The 12,236-nt window shown below is 39.7% G+C and overlaps 1 protein-coding gene across 1 annotated transcript; it reads left to right on the top strand.

Annotated features, from left to right (window-relative positions):
* Positions 1-9,165: 9,165 nt before the first annotated feature.
* On the top strand, positions 9,166-9,979 carry LOC115044088 (transcription factor HES-1-like). The gene is made up of 2 exons (XM_029502931.1): positions 9,166-9,288; positions 9,400-9,979. Exons 1-2 carry the CDS (start codon positions 9,166-9,168, stop codon positions 9,715-9,717), a joined length of 441 nt encoding a protein of 146 aa, XP_029358791.1. The 3' UTR covers positions 9,718-9,979.
* The last annotated feature ends 2,257 nt before the right edge of the window (positions 9,980-12,236 follow it).

The following is a 12,236-nucleotide window of genomic DNA, read 5'->3' as shown; positions in this document are numbered from 1 at the left end:
TTAATGTCCTACGTTGTTTTAGACATACAAAAGGTCCCCCTTCATCTGAAACTGATATATTTCTTCTCATAATGACTCTGTAGAAGACAGAGATGAACCGGATTTATGAAAATATCAGACTGTTCCTTTAATGAATGTCTGCGAGAGAGCGAACCTCACTGTCATTGCTGTACATCACCTCAACTGATAGCTTTATGTGTGGGTGTGTCACCACTGTACAGCACTCCCGACAAAATGTGTGCGCGTGCGTGTGTGTGTGTGTGCATGATGCTTGTAATGACAAACAACAAGGTCAGATGAGTGCATTTGCGTCACGCTTTTCATGCAACATTTTATGCGACATTCATTTTTTGGAATCTTTGGGAAAAAACTAAATTGCAACCATTTGGGTTCGGACTCAAATCTTCAAGCAGAGATTTTTGGGGAGCAATACTTTTCCTGTGTGACGTACCTGGCTGCGAGCAAATGATCCATCACACACAACTTCTTTTATATCAGGGCCATAGAACACACCAACTGTAGCAATGCAGGCAATGACAACTGAGATTTGATACCAAATCCTGAATGGTGTTTTTTTTTTTTTTTTCTATAAAAACTCTGTTTACAATTAAAATATCCGTCAGTGGGAGCTTTTCTAACTCAATGATCAAAAACGATCTGACTCACTTGCTTTTGCAACACTAGTCATACTGTGATGATCGCAAATGGGGAACAATGTGCCACAGAGGTCTGAAGGACAATTGTAATCACAGTTTTGATCTGTATAATCAGCTGTGTCGTGTCTGGGCTGGTTTAAACTGCATTCACAGCTCACATGCAGCTGCTTTCTAAAACATGTTCATGCGAATCTGTAATCTTGAGTTTTATTTTTTATTCTTAGGACTTTCCGATTCCTTTATGTGTAAAAAATGTTAAAAAGGGATTAGAATGAAGCTTAATACAAATCTATTATTGATTCATAGTTTGATTTATATGTCTGAGATGTGAAACTGGCTATTTTAGGTTGTATTGTTAAATATTACAACCCATTCTTTTTGAGATATGTGATCAGATTTGGAGTAGATGGGCATCAGTAGCTTGCCATCGACAATGTGCTGTTACCTGCAGAACGCCAACACCGTTTAATGGCATGACGATGTGTGAATGTTTCACAGTCCTAATAATAAGAGTTTTCCCACAATTCTTCTTCCTGTTTTACTGTCAGGGTGGTGAATGCAGCTTAAGCTCTCTGGCCCTTTGTGGCTCACGGCTCCCTGCTCCCGCTGGTGTCTTTACTGTGGCAGGATGTTTACAGATCTACCTACCCAGGTCACAGCTTATGCATGTTTACTGAAATCTGCCATGATGCATTGACTGTGTGGAGACGATTTCAGCGAAAAAGGAAGATGCACCTCAAACACAGCGTTAAAATTAGGTTGTCCAGACTGCCGCAGCATCTGTTTCAATCTGCACAGATGGGAGCTCCAGACAGCATCGTTGACATTCCACTACAAAGCAGGTACAGCGTGAGTAAATCTGAAATCTACCAGATTCTCCATCTGCAGTTTTGGGACAATGTGCAATAATACCTCAAGCAAGTTTTAACATGACAATGACAGCGTCGTGTGTGCTATCTGTCAGGTTTCCATCGAATGCAGTCACTAATTTTAAATCGAACACATGCACAAAAGTGTGGAGTCACGACAAGTGCAGAGTACTTCTAGAATCTAAAACAGCAAGAGCGAAGGTTATGTAGATATTTACTTTATTTGTCTAACTTGTTTTCCATGAGAGGGACCTAAGCAAATGACTTTTTGCACATAGTTTTTTATATCTGAAGTTTCCCCTACCTTTCTGTACCAGGGACGGAGGCCAGTGGATCGACTGTAGATAGAGCGACCATGTGTGTTGATGTTTTCTTTATGAACTATCATAGTGATTTATGAAGGAGAAAAAAAAAATCTGTTTATTGTAATTATGTTGAACATATTTCAATATTTTTATTGTGATCGTTAAAGAAAAACCCCCAAAAAAAACAACAACAGTGTGAACAGTTTTCATGCTCTTTGAAATCTTTAAAATACTTAAAAGCTGGTGATACTTTGATTTGCCATTTTCAAAGAGTGGGCACACCATGTGAATAATTATTGTCTCTTTAAATGGCTAAATTGAATTTTACTGTTGTTTTGTGTCATTATGACATGTACATATTGATTTTGTCGAAGCGTACAGATGAGGTTGGACACACTGATGGCATCAGACTCCTCCGGTGGTTTATCATGTGACTAAGTTTTCCTCGACGTGTGTGGAGGCTGTATATACAGCACGGAGATTAACATTGTAATATTAGTATGTCTAACACTCACAATATTGTCAAAGTTCATAGAAAGTGGTTCAGTTTGTTCTGAATGTTACATGTGGCATCCATAAATTATGAGTAAGGTCACTGACACTAATCGCTTAAGGAACATTACATTTCAAATGATTCTTCTCGTTCTTTATGTCCTCCTGGGTCAGATATTTCAGATGGATATCAGTTTCATCTTTGAAAAAGTCGGTGACAGGGATTGATTTATGATATATTTAGCCTTGGCTATCCCAAATAATGGAAACAATAGAAAAAAAAAAAAAGAGGCATTTTTCAACATTACCAAAGCTGTCCAATTTAGAAGTTCCACATATTTTATTTAATGGGATGTAATCAGCTTAGAGAACTAAAAGAGAGGAAAGTTAAATGTGTTAATATGCTAGATTACATGCAAATGCACAGCTGATGGCGATGGGGAGTTTTGGAGGAACTAACAAAAAGGATTTCATGAAAATTGAAAATGCTTCAACGCGTTTCACTTCACAGGCATACTTTGCATATTGAAATCGAAGTTCATGGGAATCCATTCAACACAGAACCAGTGGAGACATTTTAGTCTGGACCAGAGATGACAGACCAAATAATACGACCATTTCTTGAATCAGTGTGTCGAAAACGCAGCTTAAAAATGTATTTACTAAAATTGGGAATGGCTGGATTTCACTTTGACATTCTGGTTAACTACATATTATAAAAGCCTGCTGGGAGATTTCAATAGAACTGAATTATTTGCCTCTACAGCCAACGAACTTTAGACCTCTTAGGTTCTAAGAAGTAAAAAAAAGTGGTGTTGTGTAATTGGGCCAATGAATACAATTTATAATCAAATATTAGGAGTTGCTACTAGCAGTAATCAAATTGTTTTCTTTAAATCCTGCACGACTGCAAACCTCTAATTCATTATAAGGATCGTCATCTGCAATCGCGTTTACATCCAAAGATGAAACTGATATTCCTAATTTTCTATCATGAATATCTACAGAAATGTAATTTAAAACGCCTAAAAGACTCAGAGGGAAAAGGGCTGGAATGAAACCTCCACCTGGTTTGTTTCCACCTTTCCCCTCTCTCGGCTGTGACTCAAACAGTTTGAATAATGGATGACGAAGGGAGAATGTTTTTATTTATTTTTTTTTTCTTCCCACCCGCCCTCCATCGCCCTCTTTGCTTACGTTACACAAGGACACAGCGAGCTGAAAATAGCCCAGATGTCCTCATGTGATGTGAAATTAAAAGCACACTGGAGCGGAGACACTTTGCTGCTAGGGAACTCAGCACTTGTTTTACTCCATCTGACAATCCCTCCATCCAGCCTGCAACACCACCTCCATCTGTCCGTGCAAGAGCACTTTTCACAACGGCAAGCTTTTTGAAATATGATGTACATGTGATTGTAATAAAGAGATTTTAATTAGCTATGACAGCATGGTTTTGGTGTTTTCACTGACGTGTTGGCGAGTAATTCCCCAAACATGTAACATGCATTAACTGTCAGACACGAGCAAAGTGTTCATGGCTGATTTTAACAGATGCATTCATGTGAGTAATAATTGATTAGGATCTATTTTTTTTAATGTACGACATATAATGTAACAGTTCTTTTTTTTTTTTTAGTTATCAGCCAGAGCCCAAATGGCTTTTACATTATATATTATCATCCAGTATACATGAACTGTTGCCAAAGTTTGGATTAATGCAGTTTCAATAAATAATACAGATGATTTTTTTTCTTGTATATTCATGTGATGACCATATTTGATGATGTCAACTGGGTGCAGATGGCATTACTTTAAAAAAGTACCATATTTTAAAACAGCGTCAATTCTGCAACTCAGACTGAAAAACAAACAACAAAGAGGTCAACATAATCTAATCAATCTGCAAATCAACGTGCTATGTTATACGAGCGCACCACCCCACCTTCCTTCACAGAGGAGGACTGCAATCAAAATATTAGAATAAATTACAAGATAGACACCAATAACATTACTAATTTCATAAATCTGATTAACTTGACTCGTATGTCTATAGATAATCACTAACAAACTGAATTGGAAATATTTGCTCTTGGAATATTAAGATTAAAAAAAGAAAAGTGTTTGTTGCAGTTTAGAGCTCCGGGGGGGGGGGGGGGGGGGGTAGTTCATTTTAAAACGCTTCCCTTTTCAAAGGGTTGCTGTGCAGCCAATGTGATGCTCACTGGGACACATTTGTATTGATCGTTCAGAAAAAGCAGTGAAAGGACGGAGTGTGGGAAACCAGAGACAAGCGACTCCCAGAGTCCCGTGGGACAAAAGATCAAGACCTCTGCCCTGCGGAGACATGCTTCAGGACAGAATGTGGTGGAATCACAACTGTGAGCCCACCCACATGTTCCAGGATTAATATTACATAACAGTGGACAGCAGCGAGTCTGCAGCAGTTAATATGAAATGTAGTGTGATCATATCTTTACAACTGTACAGAAGCGTGACAGGAAAAAGAAATCGGTGTTCATGTTAGCAAGAAAGATATTTGAGTGAAGGTTTCTGGTTAAATACGTTTTGTGTGTGTGTGTGTGTGTGTGTGTATTTTTGTCATGTGTAATATTTCATCACTTTATTTATTTTTTTTTTTATGCAAACACTCACCAGGATTGGCTCGTTGTTTGCAGCATTTCGACTGTTTGATTGAAATGATAAATAAAATCTATACATTTTTAAGTGGTGACCTGCCAGAGATCCACCTGAGATATAAGAATTTCTGAAATCAAGCCGGTTACACTGCTGCCTTTCCATTGTTGTTTATTCAGCTACATTTAAGTTAGAGAGCAATGATAGATACAAGAGATTCTCTGAGAAACTCCAGCCAGACCAAGACCCACACATTCATATGGAGATGTGGGACTATAAATAGGAGGGATGAAGCCAGCTGAGATCACATTCTCTCTACAGAGACCTCTACAGCACACAGATCCAGCTATGGCACCTACAACCACTGCAGCAATGAGCAGAGTCCAGCCCACAGCACCCCCTGGAGGCCGTGGTAGACCCCTACAGACTGGACTCACTACCAGACAAACTCAGAAGGCCATGTTGGTCAAACTGGAACTGACTTCTGTGAAACTTTTCCTTCTGTATTAACAGAAGGTTGAATTTTGTGTTTTACCTTTGACGATGAGATTTCTGAATGGAAACGAGAGCAACAAGTTGAGAAACATGCATTATTATTATTATTATTGTTATTAAACTTCATGACTGAATTCTATGATTCAGTTATGAGTCCTTGTTCTTCTGTGTTAAGAAAAACTGCTGAAATACGCTGAGTATATTAAACTTGTCGAGTGTTACAGAGTGACAATCTCTCACAGAGAGAGCAGCTTTGTCATGCATGCTGCATGAATCTCATGAGCATTTGTTACGGTAAACAAGCTTACTACTTCTTGATTGTTGGTCATTGTTTTGGTCGAAAGCTCGGCCATATGTGAGGATATTTTCTCACTAATGACTTAATTTTATTCTTAAGTATTGATGAGTTATCAGATCAATGTGCGTTTCTGATCATTTCGTTTTACTTATTTTCAGATGCAGTCTCAGACTGAAACTGTATGCTAATAATATACCGACTTCATTTGATATTCATCCAACGAATCACTCTGATTGTCTAAACTTCCTCTGCTTTAAGATCAGTATTTTGCGGACTGCTCGTTTTTAAACCAGGCACAATGGTAGACTCACAAATCAGACAGGTCAGTTCCAAGGCTCGGGGTCAGGAGGGTCAGCTCAGGCAAAGGTATCCAAGACGGTCGGGGAAAAAGCTCACCAGTCAAAACGAAGAAAAGTGTCACAACCAAAAGAAGAACACACGAGGAAGAAACGCCAGAAGGCCCAAACAGAGGAAAGCCAATCCAGCAAGGGAGCAAGAGGAAGACACTGACTATACAGCAGGAGCCTGACAGGACATGGGGAGGCAAAGAACAGGCCTTCAAAATAAAACAGGAAGCAGAACATCACATTCAGACAATGACAGTTTTGAAACTGATAATGAACTTAATGAACTAATTTGTCTTTTGTAAAGACGACGGGCCGTCGACTCACTTTGATTGCAGTGTGTCTTGGAGACGTAACCGAGTTATTGTTTTAATGCACCATGACATTTATCTCCTGATAAAAAAATATCTCCGAGTGTTTCTTCTTTTCATGCTTTGGTATATTAGAGTAATGATCGATTGATTCATAACAGGACTTTTGTACCATTTTGTTCTGATAACGGGCTTTATTGTGAGTCTATGGTGCAAGTCACTTATTTTTAGCATGGATGAATGAGATTTAATTATCTGACCTCATCAGTGTCACCAATTTTAAAATCCAGAGTCGTCATGAGTCACCAAAGCATGACTCACAATGACTCATGAGGAAAGTGAAGATATTTTTTGCCTTTTCATTTCTCTGAATGACAAAACCTCGGCCGTGCTATGATTTTTGAGCAGCTGTCGACTGCTTTCCATGTTCTGTCTGACAAGATGTTCACAATCAATGAAAGGACAGCCTGTGGGGAAACCAGGGGACACTCCTAGTGCCCAAGTGGGACATCGATCCAAACTTCCGTCCTGACCCACGTTAAGGGGAAATAATTTGGGATGAAATGAAAGACCAGGTCATTTGATTCAAATCATAACAGAAAGAAAGAGTGAGCATCAATAGTTATGGAAATATTGTGAGATGATCGAGTGGAAAGGAATATTTTTACTGTTCAAAGTAATGCCGAATTAAGTAAGAAGATATATGAAAGTAAAAATCAAGTTTCTTACAAATACAGACTTACTAATAGATCCCTTCATTGTATGCAAACATTCTGAGTCTAGCGAGAATGCGCGCGCAGCTTGGGGGTCAGAAAATGTCAGCGCGGAGCATAGAAGAGAGCATGGATGTTGAAGATCCTCCACCAAATTTTTCTGATTATTCGGAATATGCGCTTTCGTTGTCTCTTAAGGACAGTGAGGAATACCTCAAAAAATGACTTTCAGCCGACGGCGATAGTCTGCCTGACCCAGCGTCATTAAAAGATTGGGTAGACGATGTTAGCGAGTTGGCATTTAACGTAGACTTTACTTTCTCTCTCACTGTCCAACACGGCATAGCATCATCTGTTGCTTTAGCCTCCTTATCTTAATCCTCTTTGCTCCAACTCCTTGTCGGCGATCACGTTTATATGAAAACATCTGCTGTCAGAATGAAGCTGACTGTTCTCTTTAGCAAAGTAGGCTATCGCACGTCAAATGTGAACTGACAATGGCTTCGCCCAGTCAAAATCCAGGAAGGTCGTAAATTTGGTTATTTTTTTAAAAGAGGAACTTGACAGGATAGCAACCAAAACAGCACAGATCTTTATTATTTACTGCCTGTTTAGTTAAATTAGACCAACGGAATGGCCCTCCCCTACACTTTGGGAGAGTTCAGCGGTTTTCTGGCACCAAGCTGCATTTCTGTGGCGTTGCACTCGAAGGGGTGTATTAATGAAAACTGATGAAAATGAAGCATTCTGAAGGCCCATCACACTCACTGTTTTTTTTTTTTTTTTTTACTGTGAACTTTCCAGGAATATAAGACTGTCCAGAAACATGCGAATGTTTAGAATTATATACGTTTCTGAATAAACCCTGAGTTCTTCCATTCATACCAATAAAAGATTACTTAAAACTTTGGCTTCTGCTTACGACACAAGATTCCTGTTTTAGCCTGACGGACAAATTGGCTTGTCAAAGGAGAGAATGAGGGAAAGTCCTGGAAAACTGAGCCCCAGTTGAGTTTGACTGGCGTCCTTAATAGCACCAGCAGTGGACTATTGTCTGAAGGGATTTGGCACACCTCGAGAAACAGCTGTCTTATCCACTCCACCCTCTGAAAAATGTTTAGACCCTTTAAACAATATGAGGGGTCCATTCTGGCCACACATTTGAATGCCCCAAAGGAGCCAATAAACTACTGTAAATTTGAACTTTTCAAATATATACTCTTATATTAAGCAAAATATTTCACTTTGAGAGCGACCAATCAGGTTCTTTCCCTCCAGATGGTCAGTGACGTCAGGCTGTGTCTCCGTTTCAGCAGACATCCAACCTCCGCCACAAAAGCTCCATTCAAAGTCCTTTTGTAGTGCGCTGACCACATCATTCAAAAGGCTCGGTGTGGGAAGCCGAGAGAAACTTTCTGCTCATACAGATGGACAGCCGCAAAACAGAAGACACACCCGCTGCATCTGGACATCAAGGAAACTTTGGCTCAGTTGAAAATAGAGTGAAACAATGAAGACTGGCAAAATGACATCGTGCATAAAAATAAAAATACCATAACAGCTCAGGTTGCCATCCTTTAAAATCAAGAGAATAAAAGTGGATGCATTATAAGCATACAACATACTGAATACTATATTATAGTATAGTTGATACATGTCGAGTGAAATTTATTGATTGCTGTTGTTATTCAAATAAACATTGCACAAATTGAGCACACCCTAAATGCCTAAACATGTGACAGAATGATCAGAGTGTGTCCAGCCAAAGTCATTGATCCCAGGTCTGCTCTCTCTACAGGGTCACCACTTTCCCAGATTCACTTAAAGCCCTTTGAGTCTCTGTCCATCACCCCCCCAGTCCTCCACCTGTTCCCCTGAGATCTAACTATTGTCCTCAGTTAATATGACCACGGAGCATGTGGCAGGCCAGCAGTGGAGCACACCCGCTTCTGTTAAAGCTGTCTGATTGGCTGAGACTGTGAGAAACTCCAACCAGACCAAGACCCACACATTCATATGGAGATGTGGGACTATAAATAGGAGGGATGAAGCCAGCAGAGATCACATTCTCTCTACAGAGACCTCTACAGCACACAGATCCAGCTATGGCACCTACAACCACTGCAGCAATGAGCAACTCTCAGGAGCATCTGACTCTGACCCACAAGGTGAATTGGAGATTCAAAACCGAAACATGATTTATCAAAATGGTTCTTCTTTTACTGCTGACTTTATACAGCAGAATAAGTTTACTCATGACTTTGTTCTCCTCTCTACAGCTCAGAAAGCCTCTGGTGGAGAAGTTACGCAGAGAGCGAATCAACAGCAGCATTGAGCAGCTCAAGTCTCTCCTGGGTCCAGAGTTCCTCAAACAGCAGCCAGACTCCAAGCTGGAGAAAGCAGACATCCTGGAGATGACAGTTTGCTTCCTGACACAGCTGCAGCAGCAGAATCTACAGCAGAGAAGACTCCTGAACCACGTCAACAAGCTGCAGTCTTCCTCTGATAAGAACCTGACTGAGGCTGACTTCTCTCTGCAGACCAGCATCACCAAAGACCAGAGTCCAGTCCACAGCGCCCCCTGGAGGCCGTGGTAGACCCCTACAGACTGGACTCACTACCAGACAAACTCAGACCATGTTGGTCAAACATCACTGGAACTGACTTCTGTGAAACTTCAGGACTTGTTCTTCTGTATTAACAGAAGGTTGAATTTTGTGTTTTCCTCTCAGTAAGAGGAGATTTCCTGATGGAAACGACAGCAATAATATCTTTCAAGTTAAGAAAGAGAAAATTTTTCATGCATGTTGTATGAACACAATTCTGATTGTGTCAGCAATCATTATTATACTTTATTCCTGAATTCTATGAAACAAAGGACTTGTTCTTCTGTATTATCAGAAGCTTCTCAAATACTTTCGAGTGTTTCAAACTTTCTTGTTTAAAGAAAAATATTTCCTGTGGAAATAGTGTTACAGAGTGACATTATCTTTCATACTGAGGAAGAAGCTTTGTCATGCATGCTGCATGAATTACATCATGCAACATTGAGAAAATTAGAATTTACTATGGTAAAAAAAGTCCATCACTTTATGGTGGTATATGATGAAATGAAGTATGCTACTTCATGATTGTTGGTCATTGTTTTGATTGAAAACTCTTTCTTGATCCCTTTGTTGAAAGGGTTTCCTTATTAACCTGATCCAGTCTGAAACTGTGTGAAAATGTTCTGACTCATTTTAATATCCAACGAATCACTTTGTGATTATCTAAACTTGATCTGTTCTAAGATCAGTATTTGAAGTGCGCTGCCTTTGTTATAAAGTGCTGACTGCTCATTATGAACTACGTTTTATAGAAAACTGAAAAATCTTCCACTATTTGTCTTTTGTGAAGACGATTGATCCTCGACTCATTTTGAGTACGGTGTGTCTTGGAGATGTGAACCAAGCTGTTGTTGTTGTGATGTATCTTCACCTTTATCTCCTCCAGTAGGAGTTGTCAGAAAATGAATCAATGATTCGTGTCAATAAAAAATAAATCCATGTGATCGAATGACTTGTTGTGTCCCCGTTAATTATTCTTGTTTCTGGTTGTGAATCACTTTTTAAATTTTAGATTTACCACGTTCCTTATTCTAGAAACGGAAACGACAGTGCAGCCGCGTAACACAAACGCCACCATCAAAATGAAAACTCTGACTAACTGAAGAATTAGTAATCATTTCAGGGAGTTATGTGTTTTACCTGTCGTTGACATCAGCTTTCACACCCGGTGGTAGAGTACTACTAGAGTAATACTTTGATATTACTCCATCAATCCAAGTGAAAAAGTTCATTTTCATGTGGATTGATGAAGCAGTTCCACGAACTGGATGTACATGCTGCAGGCTTCTGTTAATCACCGGAGCAAATGCTCTTCCTTCTAAAGATAAACTAGTTGCTGCTTCTCAGTTTCGGTTCTGTTGCGTTGGAATGTGAAGATTTTAAAAGATAATGAGACACACTTCTATTGTTCCCCCAGTGAAAGCAGTGAAAGGACAAAGTGTGGGAAAGCAGAGAAAACACACTCACAGAGCCCTGAGGGACACCACGCTGGGACCTCTATCTTGGAGAGGGGAGGGGGGAATTTGGAGGGATCAATGAAAACTGGCGTGCTTGTGAAAGTAGTACCACGTTGAAACCAACGTCAGAAGTTAAGGACTTATTGCACAGAAAAAACAAAAAAACAAAAAAACAAACCAAAACGACCGTTTACAATTTTAATGTTATATAACATGATGCAGAAAATGTAAATTCAGAATGAGGTTTGTCGAGTATTTGTAATGTGTTTCGTCATTTTTGGCTTTTTTGTGTCAGTGTTTTTGTTTTGACAATGGACCAAACTTTTTGAGAAAATCGGTTCCGCTCATCTATAGATCATGTCATATTTTCATTTTAATATTGGGTTTTATGTTAAAGAAATGAAATTCAAATCTTGCATCCTGTTTCCACAGACGACAATGTCATTTTTGCATGTCACGCAGTAAACAGTGAATGCACAGAGTGTGCAGCTCTGGACAGCTGAGTTACACTTCAGGTCGATTAGCATCCTTAGCCACGAAAGCAGCTGATTGTTGTCCAGATGGATTTGGCACACTTCAGGAAACAGCTGTCTCTACCCTGCAGCACCAAATATAAAGTTTTAATTCCACTAAATTATGCTGCAAAAGTTTTATTGTGAGGGGCTTTTCCTTTTATCTAAACCACAAGCTGCATATTTGATATAACCGTTGAGGCGTGTTGAAATTTTTTGATTCCGTTTTTATTTGTTTATTTATTTTTTTATATCAAACGTCTGAAGCGACCAATCAGGTTCTTTCCCTCCAGATGGTCGGTGACGTCAGGCTGTGTCTCCGTTTCAGCAGACATCCAACCTCCGCCACAAAAGCTCCATTCATAGTCCTTTTGTAGTGCGCTGACCACATCATTCAAAAGGCTCGGTGTGGGAACCCGAGAGAAACTTTCTGCTCACACCTCCGGACACACCTGCTACATCTGGACACCAAGGAAACTTTGGCCCAGTTAAAAGCGAGAACGGAAAAAGGCAGATTTTGCTTTGAATTTCGATACAAAGA

This window comes from Echeneis naucrates, chromosome 5, assembly GCF_900963305.1.
Source record: "Echeneis naucrates chromosome 5, fEcheNa1.1, whole genome shotgun sequence".
NCBI lineage: Eukaryota > Metazoa > Chordata > Actinopteri > Carangiformes > Echeneidae > Echeneis > Echeneis naucrates.
This window is presented reverse-complemented; position numbering and strand designations above follow the sequence as displayed.

Bases quoted from the DNA above. Each gene is read 5' to 3' on its own strand.
- LOC115044088 (XM_029502931.1), top strand. From the start codon at position 9,166: ATGAAGCCAGCAGAGATCACATTCTCTCTACAGAGACCTCTACAGCAC. The intron at 9,289-9,399 runs GTGAATTGGAGA...TCCTCTCTACAG, and splicing joins ATCTGACTCTGACCCACAAG to CTCAGAAAGCCTCTGGTGGA.